General features: G+C 33.2%; 1 protein-coding gene across 5 annotated transcripts in view; it reads right to left on the bottom strand.

The window, feature by feature from the left end:
• LOC131942242 (sodium- and chloride-dependent neutral and basic amino acid transporter B(0+)-like) overlaps positions 1 to 26,278 on the bottom strand; it is a 298,846-nt gene that overhangs the window by 272,023 nt on the left and 545 nt on the right. The window contains exons 2-17 of one of the 5 annotated variants that reach the window (XM_059301988.1): positions 25,356 to 25,475; positions 21,056 to 21,207; positions 20,762 to 20,885; positions 20,252 to 20,383; positions 16,082 to 16,300; positions 14,800 to 14,854; positions 13,234 to 13,366; positions 11,418 to 11,552; positions 10,329 to 10,432; positions 7,793 to 7,917; positions 7,038 to 7,150; positions 6,280 to 6,414; positions 4,653 to 4,749; positions 3,521 to 3,639; positions 2,312 to 2,488; positions 1,282 to 1,628 (exon numbers count right to left, since the gene is read on the bottom strand). In XM_059301988.1, the coding sequence (XP_059157971.1) occupies positions 1,326 to 1,628; positions 2,312 to 2,488; positions 3,521 to 3,639; positions 4,653 to 4,749; positions 6,280 to 6,414; positions 7,038 to 7,150; positions 7,793 to 7,917; positions 10,329 to 10,432; positions 11,418 to 11,552; positions 13,234 to 13,366; positions 14,800 to 14,854; positions 16,082 to 16,300; positions 20,252 to 20,383; positions 20,762 to 20,885; positions 21,056 to 21,079 (1,995 nt within the window). In that variant the 5' untranslated portion in view covers positions 21,080 to 21,207; positions 25,356 to 25,475 and the 3' untranslated portion in view covers positions 1,282 to 1,325. Of the gene's footprint in view, positions 1 to 1,281; positions 1,629 to 2,311; positions 2,489 to 3,520; positions 3,640 to 4,652; positions 4,750 to 6,279; positions 6,415 to 7,037; positions 7,151 to 7,792; positions 7,918 to 10,328; positions 10,433 to 11,417; positions 11,553 to 13,233; positions 13,367 to 14,799; positions 14,855 to 16,081; positions 16,301 to 20,251; positions 20,384 to 20,761; positions 20,886 to 21,055; positions 21,208 to 24,300; positions 24,435 to 24,681; positions 24,699 to 25,355; positions 25,476 to 26,278 lie in introns of those variants that run through there. The other 4 variants (XM_059301991.1, XM_059301990.1, XM_059301992.1 and 1 more) reach the window with 4 other exon arrangements.

Raw genomic sequence — 26,278 nt, 5'->3', positions numbered from 1 at the left:
TGTACAGTATACTTAGCAACGAACTTAATATTGCTACGAATTCATAACACTCATTTAAAAAAAAATGTAAAAGTGTTTTAAAAAAATACATGTGTATTTTAATGCATATGAAATTAGTAAAGTAATAATATATTTGAGCTTATCTGAAGGCCTATATTGATTTCAACTTAAAAGTATAAAAATGTATAGGCCTATCTATATACATGGATACATTTATATTAATAATACAATATTATTGAAACAAGTAAAACATTGGATGCATTCTTAAAATAGTAAATACGTATATGCATTTCTAATGCTTCGATAATATGTATAAGTAACAATTTATTAACACGTTTAGGCTTCTTATGTTGCAAATAATGTCGCATACAATAATAAAAGGCAACATTTTAAAATTATCCTTATTGAAATGGATGTATTTCTAGTAATACAGCTATTTCATACTGCCGAGGGAAAATACAAAAAGTCAAATAAACACATAATTTTTCAAGTTAGTTTTTTTCATCGTTCATTTTTTAGGTTGAAATAACTTTAATTCTACGTTTATATTTAATATTGATTCAGGTAGTTATTATTAAATGAATTGTATCTACAAATTTAAACAGCTGTGGTGCAAAATAAAATACCATATAAAATTAAATTAATTTATAAAAGTTAACAGTTAAACATGACTAATTTTGTTTGTGTTCAATGTGTGACAACACAATACAAGTATAACATCGACCATTATTTTTTGCTGAATGATAAAGGCAGTGTAAAAAAAAGATCAAACTTGTAGATGGCAGTACATGTATCAAAAATGTTCACTATAACTAGAATTAATGAAAATTAACTTCTGCCCGGGCGATACAAAAATGTAGTGTACGAAAATGCCTTTAAAAAACCACTTTACTCTTTTTTGTGTGTCGATCTAACAGAAGTTAAAATGGCTTACACATGTCTGTTATCTGTTAAAAATCTGCCTTTTTATTGCATTTGTACTTGCTTATTCATAATTAAGTTTAAAATATATTTATATTTATTTTTCAAAGTTATTAATAAAATAATATACAGAAAATCTATACAGTTTAATACTTACTGTTTATATTTCATTTTTAAAATGACTTTTAGATTGCAAAAACAATTCTTGTTCAAAAGTTCTTATTCTGAATTATCATATTCCATATTAACTGAACAATTCAGATATTCTAATGCAATAAAAAATAACACACTAATACGAAATCGAAAACAAATAGTACTACCTTGCAAAGACAGTATTGGAGTTAATATTAAAAACCTAACCTTTTTATTCAATCTTAACCCTGATCAGTAGCATACACTCAGTTTTATAACTTTGATGTCATAACAACATTACCACTTTCATCACCTACAACACCACCATTGGTCACATGACCGTTGTGTACAACACCAATGTTAGCCTCATCATCAGTAAAACCCGCATTAAACTGCCCCTTCTGTAGTCCGTAATCTTTATGTTCCTTGCTGCCGTGCTCAACATCAGCCTCTTGCACGTCCGCCTCTTTCTCCTTCGGTTTCTCCTGGTAATTTCGTTGGTATCTGGCGAGGGTTCTGTTCTCGGGATCTTTGGGACCCCAACTAGGCGCTGGTTGGTTCAGTCTTTTAAAGAGCTAAAAATTTTAATGGAGAAAAAAATGTTTTACAGAAACTTCATCAAAGATAATTTTAAGATTTAGCTTAAACCCTAGGTATAAGTATAATTTATCACAAAATGTATGTAAGATTAGATATATTATTGCTATGTATTATTATTTGCTTTAAAAAATGATAAAATGAATTAATTTTATCAGCATAATTTAACACTAGTGAATTCCATCTTTCGTAAAGTATAAAATGAAAATACCTAGCTCATAGATAAAATCCCATCTTCGACTGCTCAGGAAAAATAAATCCCAACTTCTACCATTTATAAAATGTAAATACATTAACTCAGTTTTTAAATCCCACATACATCCCCTTATAAATATTTTAACTCAGTGGTTAAATCATACCTTCTACAGCTTAAAAATACAAATGCCACATTTCTACACTTATAAAATGGAAATACATTAACACCTTTATTAAAATTTAATACTACATACCTACACTTACCAATGGAAATACCTTGAATCCATTTTAAATCTCACCTTTTACCAACTATAAAATGCAAAAACCTCGAAACTCCTTGTTTAAATCCAACATTCCTGCACTTATAAAATGGAAATACCAATCTAGCCTTTCTGCACTTATAAAATATAACTACAATAACTTCATATTTAAATCCAACATTTCTGCACTTATAAAATCAAACTACCTTAACTCCGTGTTTAAATCCTTGTTTCCTCCACTCGTGAAGAAACCTGACCACGTACCACAGGGGCGTCCACACCATGACCGCAGCCACAATCGACCACCCCAGGGCCTCAGCCCAGTCGGGGTAGTGTTCGTCGGTGATTGGTTCGTATTGGACACATTCAAACACTATGATGGCCTGGAACATAAGATACAATCATTCAAACACTATGATTCCCTAGAACATAAGACACAATCATACATTCAAACACTATGATCGCCTAGAACAAAAGATACATCAGACATTCGAATACTATGATCGCCTAGAGCACATGATACAATAACATATTACAATACAATGATGGCCTAGAAAAAAAATAGAAAATGGAACATTCAAACTCAATGATGGCCAAGATTAAATGATACATTGAGACATTACAATACAATGATGGCCTAGATTAAATGATACATTGAGACAATACAATACAATGATGGCCGATTAATAAATCATACAATAAGACATTACAATACAATGATGGCCTAGATAAAATGATACATTGAGACATTACAATACAATGATGGCCGATCAATAAATCATACAATAAGACATTACAATACAATGATGGCCTAGTTAAAATGATACATTGAGACATTAAATACAATGATGGTCAAGAGTAAAGAGTAAAAGATACAATGAGAAATTAAAACACTATGGGCTATAAAAATTTAAAAAAATGACACAATCCCATCCGTTAATGTCTTAGAGTAGTGAGACATGTAATTATCAATTGATATTACAGTCACCTACTAGTGAGACACTTTTAATAACAAAGGTGGTCGAACGTAAAGCTCTCAGATGCTAACAAAAAATTGTCGTGTAGGCCGCTTGTGAGTACATTCTGATGGGTATCTGACTCACGTTAGTGAATGTAAATGCGGGTGGACTTAGTGTTGACCGCACTATACTTTACATGCTGAGATTTCAAAAATAAGTTAATGTCCTCTTCACCTGCCCCGTGAACCCCAAGTTTGAAATGGTAACTTTTACTTTTTTAAAACTTTTATCAGAAACATTGTCTCACTAGTATGACTAAAGTCATGTTTTACTAGTATACCCGAAATAAAAAAAAGTCGCTTATATCTTCATTAATCTCACTGATATCACCACTATTAGAATGTTTACTTTTATTATCATAAATCTAGCTAATATCGCCAACATCACAAGACCTACCAGGATCAGCACCGGTGCGAAGAAGACCCAGTTCCAGATGAAATAGCCGTAGAAAAGATATTTGGAACTTTTGATGCCCCCAACCATCAACAGCACATCCTCAGCAAAATTTTTGACACCTGGTCGTGGTGAAAACCAAAAGTAAAACTTGATTAACATTGTTGACAAGAGTAAAATCTGACTTATGTGCATCTCTACCGTTTAAAACCAAAATAAAACTCGATTAACCCTATATTGCATACTGTAGCCGTATGACAACGTACCATTGTGAACAACAGTAAAATCTGACGTTGGTGTATCTCTTAGACATGTGATTATATATAATCTTAAATCATTAGATCATTATACAGTGATACAAATCGTCATTAAAATGTATAGATATCGATATATAACTTGTGTAACAATCGAACTATACAAAATTTAGCAATTATTAAGTAAGACAATCCGTCTATGAAAAGTATACCAGCTGATATACTATATATCAATCGACAATTAGGTCACCGTATATCACAACAATGGCGAGGACCTTTAGGACCCCTACGAACAGAATACACACACTCAACTGTACACCTATCGGCCTTACATAAATGGGCCTTACATTAATCGGCCTATCAACGTACTGTATATCCACACAATGACAAACACCCATAGGAACCCTACCAGCATTATACATACACACTCAACCTATATAATGTACACTCATCGACCTTACATCAATCGGCCTATCAACTTACCATAATATATCCACACAATAACAAGGATCTCAAGGAACCCCACCAGCAGTATCGGCCTTACACCAATGGCCTTACACCAATGGCCTTACACCAATGGCCTTACACAAAACAGCATTACACCAATCGGCCTTACACCAATCGGCCTTACACCAATCGGCCTTACACCAATCGGCCTTACACCAATCGGCCTTACACCAATCGGCCTATCAACCTACCATATATCCACACAATGACACGGATCTCAAGGAACCCCACCAGCAGTATCGGCCTTACACCAATGGCCTTACACCAATGGCCTTACACAAAACAGCATTACACCAATCGGCCTTACACCAATCGGCCTTACACCAATCGGCCTTACACTAATCGGCCTTACACCAATCGGCCTATCAACCTACCATATATCCACACAATGACCAGGATCTCAAGAAACCCCACCAGCAGTAGAGGTAACCCAACAAAAATGTCGCATAAGTCTTGTAGGTAAGTGCCGCCCTATGAGATAATATTGAGAGTTACCAGTTTATCAATATACATGTTAAAGTTTATCAATATAAATGTTAAATGATATAGTCATGACCTTATCATTACAAAGTTTTAGAGTAACTTTTTTTTCCAAATATATATATATATATATATATATATATATATATATATATATATATATATATATATATATATACTAGCCGTCCCGGCCAGGCCCTGCTCTGGCTTCTGTGAAAAACCTTTCTGTTAAAGACCGTTACCTGTGTGTTTAGTAATCATCATAAACCCGGCATTGCCCACCCAAACCACAACCAACCAAAACAACAAAACGCAAACATAACGCTAACACAATTACAAATACAAACGAAAGCAAAAACCTAACAACAAACCCAACCACAAACACCAATACCAAAAAAAAAAACAACGAAAAAGCAAACGAAAACAAACCAAATCCAAACGCAAAACCAACCAAAAACACAAATACAAACCCAAACAAAAAAAACACAAACAAAAACGAAAAAAGAAAGAACAAAAACGAACCAAATCAAAACGAAACCACTAACGCAAACCCACCTAAACACAAAGAAAACACTAACGCGAACATAAACGCCCGGGGCGGAATCACCTGTTTTAGCTTAATGAACGACGATAGTACCCCAACTTATTCATAGTCTTTTGCACTCACTTAAACGAACGCGCCTGTTTCAATTTGATGAACAATTATAATACTCCAAGCTTATCCGTAAAATACCTACAACATTTGCACTTGATAAATCCCCACTAATTATGTAATTATTTTTTTTTCCCAACACCAAAACAAAGTAATTAAAAAGTAAGTACTTTTCCACAAAATGCAATGGTTTTATAAAGGGAAGTAATTGTGTTTTCCTAATTTATCAAAGGGAAGTAAGTGCTATAAGACTAAATAAAGACATAATTAGAATTTTTGTAAAAGATGATATTTTTTTTTAAACTTGTGTTAAATGAACATGCCGACAATTATTACTATAATTTGAAAAATGAAAATGATTTCCCAACACTTTAAATAGTAATTTTTTAGCTCATAAATTTAGACAAATGCGCACGATAATTTTCTAACACTTAAATTCATACAATTCCAACGACAAACATATGCATTACATACAGAACTGAGCTTTATATATTAGATATATATATATATATATATATATATATATATATATATATATATATATATATATATATATATATATAACATAATTGTTTTTAAGTCAAGAATTATAAAAACTACATTTTAGAAGCTTTAATTTAATATGCTTCGTCTGTCGTAAGTCTGTCGTCATAATGTACAAGTTTACCTGTACACAAACTACACTAATTTACCTGTACACAAACTAGACTAATGTGCCTGCACACCAACTAAACTATTGTACATGTACACCAACTACACTAACCTATGTTGTCATGGGTAGCCCCAGCAAAAAGCCGATGATGCAGACACTAATACGGAACAACATGTAAACAAAGTAATGTACCTGTACACCAACTAGACTAATGTACCTGTGTTGTCATGGGTAGCCCCAGCAAAAAGCCGATGATGCAGACACTAATACGGAACAACATGGCGACGTTCTTCCTCCGGAAGTAAGCGAATTCGTCTTGTAGAGCAGTTAGCACAGTCTCAACGCTGGGGAACTATGTGAAAATAATGGGATCGATTCATAATGAATACAACATATACAGAATACAGCTTCTTCAGCGGTTTTAACTATTTGAAAAAAAACATGTACATAATGTTTGACAAAATACATAATCGTAACATTGTAAACAATATTATTTTAGACAACAATAGGCAAGCTATTTTTTTTAAAAATGGAGTAAAATTGAGATAAATTGTGCCAACGGACTTACTTGGCAATATGAAAGACGAAATAGAGTTAAATTTATCTGTATAAATTCTGTTTGTAAAAATGCTAATGCGGTAAGCTTAATGTCCAGCCACCTTTACTTATCCTCACGTGAGTCAGGTACCCAATTGGGAAGAACTATAGCCTAAACCAGGGATCCAAATAACTTGCAGTTTAGAATTCTTTCAATTAATGTCTACTTTAAAATAGATAGTAAAGAATCTGTGAAAAGTCTAACAAATCAACTAAATGCAGGTTGGCTGGAAAAATCATAGTCATGCTAAGTATTTAATGATAGCATACGTCAAATCTATTCTCCTTACAGTATCATTAAATACAGATTTAATTGTTAGCAGTTAATAATCCTACAGCCGACCTCTGTCACTAGTAGATAATGATACCACAACCTACCTGAGTTCCCAGACCGAGACAGATTAACATCAGGAAGAAGAACACGGACCACAACTGTGGAACCGGAAGTTGTGACAACGCTTCAGGATAGGCGACAAAAATAAGACCTTGACCTATGAGATAACATGGAAATGACGAGTTACATTTAAGGGCATAAACAGTGTTTACAACAGTTTCAGTTTAAAAATCAAAACACGTTCATTTTATATATACATATAAATACACACACACACACATATTTATATATATATATACATATATATATATACATATATATATATATATATATATATATATATATATATATATATATATATATATATATATATATATATATATATATATATATATATATATGTGTGTGTGTGTGTGTGTAAATATCTATATAAAAAAATAAAAGTAAAAAATTAATAACCGTATTTGTAGAACGAAATCTTCAATCTTTACTGTGATCGATTAGCGTATCATCCATAGTCTATTTAAAGTTATAGAGACATCATCCCCTTTTTGTGGTCCCTTAACATCATCCGTGGTGACACTAATATATATCATACATAATGTTACAAATACCATTCGCGGTGACACATACTATCAGTGGTGACATATTCACATACTATCACATATACTTACCATCGCTGATTACACAGCTAGCTACCATCAGTGGTAATACATCTTACTATCATCAGTGGTGACACATGCACGAACCATCCATGGTAACACATCTACCTACCATCAGAGGTGACAAATCTACCTACCATCAGTGGTGACATTCTCCACAGCGACCCCTGTGGTTTCCGCCATGTATCCCAGAATTGAGAATATCGCGAAGCCGGCATAGAAGCTGGTCAGGCAGTTAATGATTGGTACCATTATGCTGTCTCTGTAAGACAACACGTTACAATATCATTATCTGCTTTCGTTTTCGTTCCTTTCAGAACATTTCAGTGTCAAAGATGGTTATAATAAAGTTTTAAATAAAAACAGTGTTTTCTAACTAGCAGAGCTCTATATATTAGTTTTGTTGTAAACATCTTTAAGTTTCTATAAATTAATAATGAACAAGGCGAAAAAGTAGACATCTTGTCATGATAGACGGTTGGTAGTTAGGAATAATAGAAGCACCATGTTCAGAGTCGTAGCGATGGTTGGGCGGGTGGGTTCATATGTCCCCGGGCGCCGACCCTAGGGGCACCAAAATGGGTTGTAAAAAAAATTAAAAGTTCAGTTTTGAATTACAAACATAAATAAACCGGGAGTGATCTCCCCTAAACTTTCTCGAATATTTTTATATAAAATAACATGGGATGGGAACTCGGGCTATAGACATGATTTTTAATCCATTTTAAATATTTAAAGTTTTAAAAATAGAATAAAATATGGTAGACAAAAGAATTGCACTCCAAGTGAACGCTAAATAAAAAAAAGTGCATAATAGTGCGCAATATTATTAGTACTTTAAAAATTTACATTAGTTTTTTGAGAAATCGGAAGTAGCGTAAATTACTACTTCCGTTAAACGGAAATGACTCAAAATTTAACAGAAGGTAGAAAATTAGATCTTTTACTCACATGTGAAATTTCGTATATCTATCTGAAATAGTACTCAAGTTATAGGCTTTTGACAATTTCAAAGTAGGAAAAGTACCACTTCCGGTTATCAGAAATCGCTCAAAAGTTGATACGGCCTACGATTTTGATAAAATACTTATATATGAAATTTCATCAACCTAGCTGTAACGGTACTCAAGTTATCGTGTTTACACACACACAGACAGACAGACAGACACACAGACAGACACACAGACATACGGACAAGATTGCAAAATTATGTTTTTCCGTATCAGTGAGATGTAAAACGTCGAGATTTGTAAAAATCTCGATTTTTTTTTGCACGATTACAATACTTTCTCTATACTTCGTATATACAAGAAAGTAAAAATAAATGAAGGGTCGCCAAATTGAAAGTTTGTCCCCGGGCGCCGGGAGGTGTCGCTACGCATCTGGCGATGTTCAACTTGGTAATACTTATAAATTACGGTTTTATTTGATTAGAACAGTATCAATACACGCAATTTAACACGGTTAGAACCGAGATAAACATAACTTACAGCAGCTTTTGAACTTAACAAAATAGCAATCGTTGTAGTATACCTGAGGCAGAGGCGTAGCGAGGGGGGGGGGGGGGCGGGGGGGACATACGTCACCGGGCGCCGACCCTAGGGGGGCGCCAAATTGAAAGTTTGAGGGGGGGGGGTGCAAATGAATAGTTCGAGGGGGGGGGATGCAAATCGAAAGTTTGTCCCCGGGTGCCGGGAAGGGTCGCTACGCCTCTGACCTGAGGACATTGTTATTGAATTTGTTATACCTGAGGACATTGTTATTGAATTTGTTATACCTGAGGACATTGTTATTGAATTTGTTATACCTGAGGACATTGTTATTGAATTTGTTATACCTGAGGACATTGTTATTGAATTTGTTATACCTGAGGACATTGTTATTGAATTTGTTATACCTGGGGACATTGCTATTGAATTTGTTATACCTGAGGACATTGTTATTGAATTTGCTATACCTGAGGACATTGTTATTGAATTTGTTATACCTCAGGACATTGTTATTGAATTTGTTATACCTGAGGACGTTGTTTTTGAACTTGTTGTAACTGGACATTGTTATTGAATTTGTTATACCTGAGGACATTGTTATTGAATTTGCTATACCCGAGGACATTGTTATTGAATTTGTTATACCTGGGGACATTGCTATTGAATTTGTTATACATGAGGACATTGTTATTGAATTTGCTATACCTGAGGACATTGTCATTGAATTTGTTATACCTGAGGACATTGTTATTGAATTTGCTATACCTGAGGACATTGTTATTGAATTTGTTAAACCTGAGGACATTGTTATTGAATTTGTTATACCTGAGGACATTGTCATTGAATTTGTTATACCTGAGGACATTGTTATTGAATTTGCTATACCTGAGGACATTGTTATTGAATTTGTTAAACCTGAGGACATTGTTATTGAATTTGCTATACCTGAGGACATTGTTATTCAATTTGTTATACCTGAGGACATTGTTATTGAATTTGTTATACCTGTGGACATTGTTATTGAATTTATTATACCTGAGGACGTTGTTATTGATCTTGTTGTAACTGGACATTGTTATTGAATTTGTTATACCTGAGGACGTTGTTATTGAATGTGTTATACCTTAGGACGTTGTTATTGAATTTGTTATACCTTAGGACGTTGTTATTGAATTTGTTATACCTTAGGACGTTGTTATTGAATTTGTTATAACTTGACATCGCTGCTAAACTTCCGGTACAACAGCTGAGGGAGAAGAAAATCTGGGCTGCTGCGGCCTTCCATACCTGTGGAGATGTAGTATGATAAGGGTTTTTTACCTGCAAAAATGGTTATATCTATCACTCACTGTGGAGATGTTGTATGATAAGTGTTTTTTAACTGCAAAAATGGTTATATCTATCACTCACTGTGGAGATGTTGTATGGTCCATGTTTTTTTTTTACATGTCAGAAAACTTCCTGTGGAGCTGTTGTATGTGCCAAGTTTTGACATGTTAGAAAATATTGTATCTATCATTGTAAAGATGTTGTATCATCTTTGTTATTACATGTCAGAAAACATATCTATCACTTTGGAGATGTTGTCTGATCCATGTATATGAAAGGAGAATTTTTGTCAGAAAACTTTATATCGATCTTTTAGAAGGGGAATTAACACATTCATTTTAACTGTGTATCATTTAAAAGAGTTATCGTTCCTAGTCTTTATTTATGAAATCATTCGAAAGACGTGCTTATTATACGAATTCACAAGAAAACGTAAAGTGTATTTTAACTTAAACGAAAATTAGCAACAAAACTTAAGAAATAGTTAATGAATGACTACGAGACTTATTTATTAGCCTTATAGTTGTAGGTAGGAACATTAATATGAACAAAATAACTCTGAGCAAAAATCAATACAACAATATGCATATATTTGCTTCTTTCAATAATATAAATACCTCTGATTCTTTTAACAATAAAATTACAACTGCTTCTTTCAACAATATAATTACCGTTGCTTATTTCATCTTCTTAACAATATAAATACCTTTGCACCTTTCAACAATTTAAATACCATTGCTTCTTTTAACAATAGAAGTACCTTTACTACTTTTAATAATAGAAATACCTTGCTTCTGTCAACAATATAAATACATTTGCTTCTGTCAACAACATAAATACCTTTGTTACTTTTAACAATACAAATACCTTTGCTTCTTTCAGCTTGGATGTATCGGGCGTTAGGTAGTAATCGATTCCCATATTGGTTTAACAATATAAATACCTTTGCTTCCTTCAGCTTGGAAGTATCGGGCGTCAGGTAGTAATCGATTCCTTTCTTGGCACCATCCAGGGTGACGCCCCTGACCAGCAGGACCGTCATCAGAACGTAGGGGAACAGGGCGAAAAAGTAGACAGCCTGTCATGATAGACGGCAAGTAATTAGACAGGTTTATTTAGACACAGCAGGTAATTAGACAGGTTTAGACACTGCAGGTAATTAGACAGGTTTATTTAGAGACTCAGGTAATTAGACAGGTTTAGGCATTGCAGGTAATTAGACAGGTTTATTGAGAGACTGCTGGTAATTAGACAGGTTTATTTAGACACAGCAGGTAATTAGACAGGTTTAGACACTGCAGGTAATTAGACAGGTTTATTTAGAGACTCAGGTAATTAGACAGGTTTAGGCACTGCAGGTAATTAGACAGGTTTATTGAGAAACTGCATGTAGTTAGAAAGGTTTAGAGACTGCAGGTATTTATACAGCCTGCCATGATAGACGAAAGCTACTTAGTCAGTCTGTCATGCCATATGCTAATTAGGTAGTCTCGCGGGATGGATGGTACATAAATAGTCTGCCAGAAATGACAATATATTATTGGACAGCCTTATGTATTATCGGGCAGAGTAATATGACAAAGTAAACCGGGAGTGATCTCCCCTAAACTTTCTCGAATATAACACTACTGGGGACGGCAACTCGAGTTCTAGACAATATTGTTAATCTATTTTTAATTCCTTAATCTTTTTTTACTTTCTCGTATACGAAACATACAGAAAGAATTGTAATTGTGCAAAATAAAAATCGAGATTTTTGTAAATCTCGACGTTTTACACCCCCCTTAGTCGGAAAAACATAGTTTTGCAATCGTGTCCGTATGTCTGTGTGTGTATATGTTTGTCTGTAAACACGATAACTTGAGTACCGTTACAGCTAGGTTGATGAAATTTCATATATAAGTATTATATTAAATGTGTAGCTCTGTAGCAACTTTTCATCGATTTCCGGTAACCGGAGGTGGAACTTATTATACTTTCAATTTTACAAAAGCCTATAGATTGAGTATTGTTTCAGATAGATTAATGCAATTTCACATGTAGGTAAAATATATAATTATCTGCCTTCTTTCAAATTTTGAGTTCGCCCCTCTTCGAAAATTTCAAGTGCGCTTCCCATTCCCCCCCCCCCCCCCCCCAACACCACACACATTTCGAGACACGAGGAAAAAATTCTGAAAGCAACACCATCTGCATGATTGAAGTTTTGCGAACAAACGTAGGATACAGGTCTTGATTAGATATACATTTTGTTTTGCTTTAGGCTGCGATAGATGTTCTTCTTGGGGCTCAGTGTGGTCATTTATCTAGTGGGTTTTTAAAAACAATATGGAACGCGTGTCATCTAGTTTAAATAATACATTTTTTTTTACAGTAATGGTTTTTTTTATTTGCACATAAAGAAGTTATTAAAGTATAATAATATTCTAGGTAGAATGTATTGTTTAAATAATTTTTTTTTAAATTTTATTTTATTTTATTTTTTTAAGTTTAAATAGTACATTATTACCTAATTCGGAGTTTGATTGGTTGCAACATTGAAGCTGTGATATCAATTAAAATATTTAAAACAGAACTATATTACTAAAACGATTGGTCGAGTAGATATACCTAAAGCAATTAATTTACATGACAGCGTACAAATGGTAAAAACTAATTAATTATAATAACAAGTTTAATATTTGAAAAAATTGTGTCATGTAAATTTATACAATTTACACAAATAAACACTTTATAGTGCAATGACTAGATTTCCAAACCTTTCCCATCGTCTTAACTCCCTTGATCAAACATGCACATATGATGACCCAAGCCAACAAGTTACATAGAGTTAAGTCCCATTTCACTCTACCGAGATCAAATATACCGTCAGTAGCTTCTAGTACATATCGGCTGTAAGGGAAAAAAAAACGTCCATATTTATTCAAGTCAACAAGAGCTATAATTAAAACTATATGCATTTTAAAACTCAAATTAAAAAACTAAATTTCACATTGATAACCCTTAGCATATTAATTATTTATGTGACTAAACTTGGTTTTTATTTATACTAGCATAATGAGTTATGAGTTAAAATAAAAATTAAATTAAAAAAAAAACATAAGTAATGGAATTGTTTGTTTGAATTCGTAAAGAGCTGCAAGTCAATATATATATATATATATATTATAAAAAAATGTTCATACTAAAACTAAATTTCTAAAAAACAGAAATTTTAAAACAATTAAATTCTAGGTTCATAAGATTCCAATCTTTTTACAAGCTTTTATTTCTCATTTCTGGTCAGTCGTCAGTCTGTCTAGTTGGAAACGGCCGAGCGAAATTGCAGGCACTTCTAACTGACAGATACGGTTCGTAATTGGTACGTGGGTCAAGACATGATGACAATGTATTATGACATTCAATTTGACTTAATTCGTCGCCTGATTAATTGTGTATGAATTAATAAAAAATTGGACCAAATTAGTAGGCAGTTCTATCCAACCACTCCACTCGCGTCATCGCGTTCAATAGCGCTTCATCACGTTTAATAAGTGCGCAATGGTTTTTAGTCATGAAACTCTATTGTAAATAAAAACATGCAAAGTACTAAAAAAAAATTTTCATAAAAAAAAAAACGTTTTAATAACAAGCTTTTATGTAATAATGCGCTAAAAAGAAGAAAATAAATTATACACTACTATTTAAATAACTATAAAGAAAAGTGTGGTTCACTTTAGTATCCATTGGATACCTTTATTAATATTTAGGAAGAGACCCACGCTTTTCTTTATAGTTATTTAAATAGTAGTGCATAATTTATTTTCTCCTTTTTAGTGCATTGTTACATAAAAGCATGTTATTAAAACGTTTTTATGAATTTATTTTTTTTTAGGATTTTTGTTATATTTGGCTTTTTTTTTAAATCGTTTGAATTGTTTTCATATGGTTCAAATATCTGAGATTCAATGATGCATATTTTGTATCTCTATTTGTTTTATAATTACGGTTATCATAAATTTAAATGGTAACAACGGTGAGAATTTTACATCATTTATTGTGTAACAAATCATCAATGATCCGTTAACAGATATTGCATAATCTTCAAGGAATGAAATTACACGTCTAAAAGAAGTATTACTATTGTAAATCTGTACTAGCAATCATTAGCCGATTATGAAAACTGCAATACTAAATCGAACATGACAGAGCAAACTGACCAATTGCAGTCTAAGGCACAAAAACAGTTATATATGTAGAAGACTGACGTACATTCTAGAGTAGCAGTAGTGAGTATCGAAGGTAGTAAATTCTAGAGTAGCAGCCTAATCTAGAAAATAACTCACTAGTAGTATTCCTCACTTGATAATTTGATGTCTGTCTTGTTGAACTCTATACCAGCTGTGTGACAATAACAAGATTCATTCAATAACAACCATAGAGGAAGAAGTTATTGTTATAGTTATGTCATATGCGACGTCCTAATCTGCTCTACAGAATATTAAACAATAAAACATTAATACCCAAATATTGTGTTAACAAGCTCTAGTCTTATACAAATTATACATTATCTCTTTCTATTTTATATACAGGTTTATTTGTTCCGTCATTAAAGAAACCGAGTCGACCTTTACAATTGCAGTACTGTTGCATTAATATTCCTTTCTAAACATGTAAACCTATAGAAGATTTCATTAATTCACCATACAACAGTCCACAACGGAGTGGCCAAGCAGTAGAGAGCTATACTTTTAAACCCAAAGTCGTGCGTTTGGATCCGGGCTCAAGTCAATAGAACGTCCCTGAGGCCACATAGCTCTCATGGGTACCTGCTTCATGTTAAGGAAAGTGAAGGCTGCTGGACATAGTGCTGGCCACATTAACCTTCATAGGGGTTATACAAACAGGTAAACTCTGCTTCATTCGTTCCATGTATAGTCAAGTTCGAAAAGGAAACGTATGAATCACCACAAACGACAAGATTCCCACACTCATATAAATGTCCACAACCAACAAGATTCTCACACTAATGTAAATGACCACAACAAGATTCCCACACTCATGTAAATGACCACAACAAGATTCTCACACTCATGTAAATGTCCACAACCAACAAGATTCCCACACTTATGTAAATGACCACAACCAACAAGATTCTCACACTCATATAAATGACCACAACCAACAAGATTATCACACATGTAAAAGACCACAACGAGATTCTCACACTCATAAATGTCCACAACGAGATTCTCCCACTCATGTAAATGACCACAACCAACAAGATTCTCACACTCGTGTAAATGACCACAACACGATGCTCACACTCATGTAAATGACCACAACACGATGCTCACACTAATGTAAATGACCACAACAAACAAGATTCTCACACTCATGTAAATGACCACAACACGATTCCCACACTCATGTAAATATCCACAATCAACAAGATTCTCACACTCACGTAAATGACCACAAGATGATTCTCACATTCATGTAAATGACCACAACCAACAAGATTCTCACACTCATATAAATTACCACAACCAACAAGATTCTCACTCATATAAATGACCACAACAAGATTCCACACCCATGTAAATGACCCCAACTCCCCCAACTTACAGCAGTTGAGTTTCGTGGCGTTGTACCACATCATGGGGTCCCCCAGGGTGGTGTTCATCTCGGGGGTGCGGCAGTAGCAGGTGTTCCAGTCGTTGCCGCAGGTGGACCAGGGGAGGGTGGCCTGCATGGAGGCGAACAGGTAGTAGAAGGAGGTGGCGACCACCAGGTTGTAGTAGATGCAGATGATGGCAGCTAGGGTCACGGTGGTGTAGCCGAGACCTGGGGAGGAGGGGGGTGTTTAGGTGCTGGGTGAGGCGCCAAATGGTATGATCATAAACTAATTATACATGTGCTGCTGTGTTTATATATATATATATATATATATATATATATATATATATATATATATATATATATATATATATATATATATATATATATATATTGTATATATATATATATATATGTGTGTATATATATATATATCATTATATATATACATGTATGCAGAGGCGTAGCGAGGGGGCCGGGGGTGCGGACCGCACCGGATGACACCATTTAGGGGGGGGGGGGAGGGTGACACCAAGGCAAAAAATAGCATAATATATAGAGAAAAATGATTATTCCATTTATTTAAGTGATTAATTCGAGTGTTAAATAGTCTTTTAAGAGGTGCAAATCGAAAGTTTGAGGGGAGGGGGTGCAAATCGAAAGTTTGAGGGATAGGGGTGCAAATCGAAAGTTTGAGGGGTAGGGGTGCAAATCGAAAATTGAAAGTTTGTCCCCGGGAAGGGTCGCTCCGCCTCTGGGGGTTGACACCATTAAGTGCCGCACCGAGTGACACCCAACCTCGCTACGCCACTGCATGTATGTGTATATATATATATATATATATATATATATATTTTTTTTTTTTGTTATGCTTTTATTTATTTTATTATTTAAAAAAATAAATAGCATATTATATTATTGTACTAATGAGATGTCCACGATATTAAAAACATTATTTTATTTTGCATCAGTTAAGGAATTGCAACAGTAGTGAAGAGGGTTTTAAATACCTAATTAAATAAAAGTATTGTTATAAATGAATATAACAGTATCTAAAAAATGTATAATATTTAAAATAAATGTAATTTAATTTTTATTTAAAATCGTTTTCATACATTTTGTTTGCTGATATTTGCCTATGTAAACTGTTACGCTATTTGGAGTTTCTACACTTAACATCGCTACACGATTTGCATAGATATAACCCAACACCCCTAACATAAACATGAACTGTCCCCATTTAGTACACACAACACCCATGTTATCAGCTTATTCTAATGCAGTTGGGGGGGGGGGGGAGACATTCTAAAATTGAATTTAGACATTTTTTTCAACATAAGATAAGAGTATCAGCCGGTGTTTTGGAGTAAGTTGATAACATCAAGGTTATGTTTGTGTCCTGAATATTCTAGTGTCCTGTTAAAAAACACTGGGAAATATTGCATGTCCTAGGTCAGTGGTTCTCAATCTTGTTGTTAGTACTGCTTTCAAATTCTCGATCACCGAACCCTCCTGAATAGTTCTATCATTTACGCTTACAAAATCCGATCATGATTTATACGAGTTTGGTGTGTGTCTTGACCTCCGCCGAACCCCTGATACCGACTCGTTGAACCCCTGGGGTTTGATCATACACAGATTTAAGAACCACTGTCCTAGATTTATTATCTTTGTGAGAGTTAGGTTGTATATGCCACATAACACTAACTTTGGCCTTCATATCTACGTTTAAAAATAAATGCCACTGTGCGATATATTGACAGTTATGACTATTACACGTTTTTATAACGGTCATGAAACTGAAATACAACAAGCTGTATTTTAAAACGTATTGTAACCTATGTTAATAAATCTGTCCGAATGTTGTTTTTAACACTGTCTTAGTTTAACAGTGTCTGTCTTAGAAAAATAATGCTGTGTGTTACGTGTCTCTAAACGCTGATTTTAACATTGATTCTTTAATTCTTTAACATTTTCTTACATCGCATTCACAACATAATTAATCTCTAATGGAAACATTAAATTGAATTTATTATTATTTGATAGAGTTTTTTTATTTTCTATATTATGTTGTTGTTTTTAAATTATTCTGTACCCATGACAGTATAATTATTAACACCGTACTAAAGCTTCATCAACTTATATTCAACTTTTAAAATCAAACGTAAATAGTAAATTTTAAGTAGATTGTTGTGTGTATAAATAAATAAGCTGGTTTTCCAGGTATCGTATCTAATTGGTTCTATAAAAAGAAATGTAGGCCGAATATGAGAGATATGAAAACAGCTTGACATAGTGGTCATTACGATAACCCAGGATGTCAGGAAATCGGTCTTCACACATCAGAGGCATTGTGTACTACCATCTATGTGTGTAGGGTTGGGGGGGGGGGTGGTCTAATTTTGAGTAGTGTTTTGGAATGGCGAATACTGACGAAAATATATACAAATAAAATTCTATTGATATCAAACAGAGGAATTTGGTGGTTAAAGGTTGCCCCGGTGGTTATTTTAATATTAGAGTTTCTGTTGGTTAATAAGCATTAATTAAACCAATCTTCTGCAACAGGTTTAGCAAAATATTTTACTTCTTATGTTGTTGAATATGAAATGGAAATGTTGAGTAACTTACTCAAAGTCAAATCGTCGCGATGGATAACAAGGTTTCAAACGTCTTCATAATCAATTTTAATTAAAAACATAGTTTACTCTACAACAGTACTTATAGTATACTAAATTGACCAGCAAAATAAAACAGGTAAGTAAATATTGGTAACTACATAATATACCGTCCTAAAAGTTTCAAGGGTTGAAAATAATGCTATAGACTACAAGATTTTTCCGAAATGTCCAATGTTGTGGCTACTAAAGAAGTAGCATAATTGATGAAATCTAGGTACAATATCTACTTAGGTGCGATACAGCGTACTTCAAAATAATATGTTCAAGATTGGTTTCTAACTTCCAGCATATCTCATAGTCTGCTGTCTATAATTCAGGTAATGTGACAATATCTGTTGTTTAAGTGAAGTCGAAATTCCTTACATTAGAAATTGTACCATTGGCTCTCATGTAACCAGCTATAAAGTTAGGTGATTCATAGATTCTTTACATTAAGAAATAAAGTTGATTGCCATGCGTTAAACACGTAAAGAAGACAAATGATACTTGCATATAGTCTCACGCTAAGTTGTGTCAAAATTCCAATAAACTCAACATTTTCAAGTGATTGTAAAGGGTAAGTCGGCCGTTGGGTGCCACATAAATCGAAATGTAATCAACGAACAGTTAAGGGGGAAGGCTCCGGTAAAAAAAACTTTTTTAATACTCGTTAGAAGACAGTTATTTCTTTATAGTTTTATTAAGATATATCCGCATATGCATTTCCACTTTAAAAAATTGGTGGAAAAATCTTGGTAACGATGACAACGGCGGCCATCTTGGAAAATTAACCCCTTCGTAGGTTTTCCACCATTCATAAAATATTACATTTTAAGCCCAATAAACAATCAATTCATAATCTTCTTCCATATTTTGGGGTAATCAGCTAAAAATTTTAAGTGCATATCTTCAAACTAATTTTTTATGAATTTTCAAAATATGTGTCCGTTCAAAACACTTAACTTTGGGGAATTTTGGGGCATTAAAACTAGTGTTTTGAACGGACACAAATTTTGAAAATTCATAAAAAATTAGTTTGAAGATATGCACTTAAAATTTTTAGCTGATTACCCCAAAATATGGAAGAAGATTATGAATTGATTGTTTATTGGGTTTAAAATGTAATATTTTATGAATGGTGGAAAACCTACGAAGGGGTTAATTTTCCAAGACGGCCGCCGTTGTCATAGTTACCAAGATTTTTCAATTTCTTTTTTCAGTGGAAATGCATATGCGGATGTATCTTAATAAAGCTGTAAAGAAATAACTGTTTTCTAACGAGTATTAAAAAAGTTTTTTTACCGGAGCCTTCCCCTTAAAGTTGTTTCCGTATTATCTTTTTTAGTAGCATCTTACATGAGTATTTGACTACCAATATAGAACTAGATGATATAAGCCACTATGTTATAGCCTGCACAGTGCTTCTACTAGATTTGTCATTAACGTAAAACACGGCTTCAATTATTTTAAATTATTATTAAAAAAATGTTAATTATACAATTTATTATAAGGAGATTACCTTTAAAAAGAATGTTTATTTCCCAAATTGTGATTGGTCCGACGTTTGTGAACTGACCAATCAGTAATTCCAAACAGAAAAGCGGGATGCCCATAAAAAATAGGCTGATTGTGTAAGGGATGAGAAACGCCCCTGCAACACATATTCAAGATTATGATGAATTGGACATAATGATAACAAGTAAATGCTTAAAAACACATCAATATCGATTACGTTTTTTGCATTAAATGCTTTGTTAATACGACATTTGTATCAAAAGTGTTGTTTTCTTTAAATAAATTGTGCATTTTAAAATTTGCAGCTTGCAGTTATATTTTATATATATGATGCTTTCATCCATACATTCATACATAAATACACTTTATGTAAACCCTACAGCATCACATTACTCATATACTCTATGTAGACCCACTCCATCACATCACTTATATATACTTTACACACCATCACATTAATTAGATATACTGCACACACCATTACATTATTTATATAAACTCTACTCGGACCCACCTCCTCCATTGACGTACGCTAGATGGGGAAACCTCCATATATTGCCCAATCCGACGGCGTTTCCAATGCACGTGACAATGAAATCAAGATGGCGTCCCCAGCTGGGTCGCTCGTCTGACTCCGGCTAAAAGAAAATCAAATGATATGTTGGCTAAAGCACGCCCATACACATACACATTCACTAACATATCGACTCATTTATCAATGTGTTAAGTGAACTGGGAATAATTGTGTATAAAAAGTGAACAATTAATGTTCAGAGAAACAAAGTAGGCTTATACACTGAAGACTTACCTTTTCTTTTTTCTCTTTTGCCATGGTAGAATTTCAGCTAAATTTTCTTTGACTAAACGTAAACAAAATTCGTCTAAATATAAAGGCAATCTTAGGTAATTCTAGTACTGGGATACTTTGGTTCTTTATAGTTCTGAATAAATAGATTGAATCTGCAAAATAAAATAAAAATTTGAAAATTACAATGGTATGACATTTTATGTGTTTCTATTGAAATGGCAGAGGCAGTGGTTCACCATCTTGCAAGTAAACTCGGACGTTGCTTAAAATAAGCAATTACTGTTTGACATGTGCATGTAGTTCTCATATTAAAATTAAAATTATAATAGTGTAACATAGAACATTACTTCAGCATACCGATCTTAGAGTAGATGTATACAAATATAATCAAAATTCGTGTTTTCTTTGATGAATAAATTAGGAATTGTGTATCTAACTTTATATCAATTACAATGTATAACTACAAACTTAAAACACACACAACTTGTTTTTATATATTAACGTAGTGATCCCATTCACCCCCTCCAATCTTCGCGGAGTAACCGGTTTTAGCAATGATATTTACCAGCCGCAATACATAACTAACACAAGGCGACAGTCACTAGATCTATCTTACCACCAATGTTTATCTTCTTACACCGATAGATCACACTATCATGTTTATAATTTAGTGGACTAGATACGCATTGAAGCTGTTGAACACACTTAAGGGTGCTAGACTAGTTTCTACACTTTACTAATAGAAATTTACCTCTACATATGCTAATTGTAAAGTTCAACAAACTGTTCAATAAATTGATATTAGTCAACATTGTGTACTCACCGATTTCTTTACTTCCTCTCTCTCCACACATACAAAAACATACACGCATCATGTATATATATATATATATATATATATATATATATATAAATATATATATATATATATATATATATATATATATATATATATATATATATATATATATATATATAATGTACAAATAAGAATATAAATTAATATTCATATACATATTTAAAGATGTATATATATCTATATCTATATCTATATCTATATCTATATCTATATCTATATATATATATATATATATATATATATATATATATATATATATATATATATATATATATATATATATATATATATATATATATGTACATATCTAAATAGGGGCCTGTATATATATATATATATATATATATATATATATATATATATATATATATATATATATATATATATATATATATATATATATATACAGTGTGTGTGTTATTTCCTATTTTAGGATGTGTGATTCAAGTTAATGTAATGCATGTATTTTCTGTTGCAAAAACGAAAGCCAAGCACAGGTATGCCAACAGCGCTGGCCACAGTGTGATTTATGTAAGTCACAGTGTAAGGTAAAACACAACACCGCTGTGAGGGGAGACAACAACGAGATCAATCACCGCTAGCAGTAAACCACCTGCCATACTTTACTTTATGGTGCTATTGTAGTCTGGGGCTTATTGTTAAGTTCTTATAAAATATTCAGGATTGGAACTTTTTAAATATGCAGCCGACCAAGTTTTAGAAGATAATATTAATGTATTTAAAATGTAATGTTAAATAAACGTTACAGAGAAAACAGTTTAGGATAGAAGTATTTCTTTGTGAAACATATTGCACTCATTAAAAGAGAACAAAAAGTAATTTTTATACTTGGCCATTGTCTCATTATGGTAGTATAGGGATGTTAACTGATCTACTCAACATTGAAATAAACAACACAGACTGTTAAATTATAGAAACTAGAAATCCCAGTATTGTCTCCACTGAATTTCTAAAAAGTAATGTGTGTCTTTACCTCTTATTTGTATAAGTGCTGAAATACATTGCCAAACCTACACTTGTTTATGAACATATATACAAATTTAGTTGACCAATCATGCATTGGCGAAACACAGTTTAAACTTCTCGTGTCTCTAATCAGTGTTTCTTTCAGAAAACCTGGGTCGAGGGTTGGGAGGGGGAGGTGTTTCTTGAATCTGCAGACGTATTTGAAATTTTGTGGGGAATGGCGAGTGTGGACGCTGGTTAAGTAAATTAAATAATTTCAATTACATTTTTTTTAAACCGGGAGGGTGGGAGTGCTCTGCCTGAGCAGTTTTAATGAAACTCTTTGTTTATTATTCTAAAACAAATCGAGTAGAGGCCCTAATATTGTAATGAAATGAGGAGAAGACTATAGGTCTTAAGATTAACATGTAACTTCTATGGCAGAAAAAAAAAAACAAGTTGAAACGTTGATTATAAAACAACCTGTAATGATGTTTGTTAATTAACTGATATCAAACTTAAGGTAAATAAAACAGCGAGGGTTCTGGTTATCAAATCAATACTGCTAGTGAAGTAGGTCTAAAGTTCGTGAACTTATCAGTTCAGTTATTAAAGCAGAGTTTGTAAAAACGTTAGGGGAATTTATGGGGGTGATATTTCAGAATGTAGTCAATATCGATGGCAGATCGCAAACAGACACCACTGAATTGTCAGCCATAAAAATGCACGGATTTTTTTACAGGAGGATAAGTAGTTAAATGGGATCTACAACACTATTTACCTTTAGACAAAGTCACTTACTAACTGATGACAGCTTGAATGGGACCTACAGCCAGTAATGACTTGATGACATTTTTCAATAAGATCTACATCCAGTAATGACTTGATGACATTTTTCAATAAGACCTACAGCCAGTAATGACTTGATGACATTTTTAATATGATCTACAGCTATTTATGACTTAATTACTTTTCGAATGAGACCGCCAGCTAGTTATGACATTATGACTGGTAGTTGAAATAGAAATGACGTGGATGGGACCTACACATTTTATTGAATATGAAGGGATAGTGTCGTCAGTACTATGCTGGGCCATCTTTATTTTAAACTACGTAAGTCAGGTACCCAACAAAGCTGGCTGTCATGTTTTACAATTGCAAGTCTGAATCAAGATTCAAACTCGAAACCTTCCGGCCAGCAGCCAAACACGCTCTACCAAACGACCACTCCGTCCCTCACACTTCACTTTAACACAACATATAATGCGTTGCTAAAATAATACATTAGTAATATTAATCAGCACATAACTGAATACTTGTTGCAATATTGAAATATAAGAAGAACAATTAAATATAAGAAAGCTATTGTATGATAATGGGAAAGCGTGACTTAGCGGTAGAGAATAAATAGACTGCTAACCCTAAATCCGGGTTCAAGTCAGTAGAACGTCCCTGATTTCTCCCAGCTCTAGTGGTTAGCTAACTCACGTTATGGAAAGAAAATAAGGCTGGGCATAGTGCTGACCACATTATCCCTTCATATGCCGAGATCCCTGAAACAGACGAACTATACTTCAATTGCCTCGTGTGCTTTGGTAATAACGGAAAAAGTTGATGATTGTGTGACCATCTGTGTCTTTTTCATAGATTATAGGCCTATATATGTTTAAATTTATAATTATTCTAAAAATATGTAGAAATCAAAATACTTTTAATAAAATTAACGTTAAGATTATGCTGTATTATTACGATTATTATACAAAAGATATCAATGTGAATATTGTTACACAAACGTTCTAACCTGTAGATCAAACGAAGTATCGAAGAAATATACGTTTAGCAAAATAGAAGTTTAACCTCATAACCAAGAGAGGTAAATCAAACTGAATGGACTGACACAGTTAGCCGTAAACACACTAGATAAAAAGCTGCGGTTAAGAAAGGGGAGGTAACGAGTGTCAATGTTGTGGGGGACGTTAGATAACTCTTGCGTCAACAGGGCAGAGAAGTAGTAATGAAATAATGTGTTTAAAAGACAGTGGCGTCCCCAAACGCCCCCTCGACATTAGGAATCGAAGAGTGTAGGTATATATATATATATATATATATATATATATATATATATATATATATATATATTAAAAGGAAGTGAATATATATGCAATGCATTTTTAAAAGTACAATATATATATATATATATATATATATATATATATATATATATGTATATATATATATATATATATATATATATATATATATATATATATATATATATATATATATATATATATACATATGGGTGGGTGTGTGTATATATTTTGCGGACAGACAGAGAGAGAGAGAGAGAGAGAGAGAGAAGTGCGCACATGAGCTTTTATATATTAGGATAAGACGAACAATTAAGTATTAGAAAGCTATTGTGTGATAATGGGAAAGCGTGGCTTAGCGGTAGAGAATAAATAGACTGCTAACCCTAAATCCGGGTTCAAGTCAGTATAATGTCGCCCGGCTCTGGTGGGTTGCTAACTCACGTTAGGGAAAGAAAATGTGGGCATAGTGCTGACCAAATGATCCCTTCATATGCCGAGATCCCTGAAACAGACAAACTGACTCGTGTGTCTTGGGTAATAACGGAAAAATTTGATGATTGTGTGACCATCACACAGTCTTTTTCATAGATTGTATATGTGTTTAAATTTATAATTATTCTAAAAATATGTAGAAATTAAAATACTGTTAATACAATTAACGTTAAGATTATGCTGTGCTATTACGATTATTATACAAAAGATATCAATGTGAATATTTTTACACAAACGTTCTTACCTGTAGATCAAACAAGGTATCGAAGAAATATACCATTAGCAAAATAGAAGTATAACTTCATAACCAAGAGGGGTAAATCAAACTGAATGGGCTGACACAGTTAGCCGTCAACACACCAGATAAAAAGCTCCGGTTAAGAAAGGGGAGGTAACGAGTGTCAATGTTGTGGGGGACGTTAGATAACTCTTGCGTCAACAGGGCAGAGAAGTAGTAATGAAATAATGTGTTTAAAAGACAGCGAGCGCTCATTAGCCGGGTTGAATGGTACCAAGTTTTATCCAATATCAGATAGGCTACTGGATACACCTCTGCAAGCTCTGAGAGACCTAAATACGATACAGTGCAGCTACACATTTTAATGTCTGTAGATTTAGCTACTTTTCTTTCCTCTGTGATAACAAATACAGGGCCTTAAGCTTGAATCATACTAGGTACGTGTTTATGGATGATGAATTGTATGTCATAAAAATCGTATGAATTATAGTTTTCATTTATTTGAACTGTTTTTCAAAATACAGTTTTATCATTATTGGGTGGATGAATTATATACTACAAGATGAAGATATAGT

This window comes from Physella acuta, unplaced genomic scaffold (assembly GCF_028476545.2).
Source record: "Physella acuta isolate Inbredline_101_S28 unplaced genomic scaffold, ASM2847654v3 ptg000397l, whole genome shotgun sequence".
Classification (NCBI taxonomy): domain Eukaryota; kingdom Metazoa; phylum Mollusca; class Gastropoda; family Physidae; genus Physella; species Physella acuta.
Note: the sequence above shows the minus strand (reverse complement) of the source record. Positions and strands in the feature narration are given on the sequence as shown.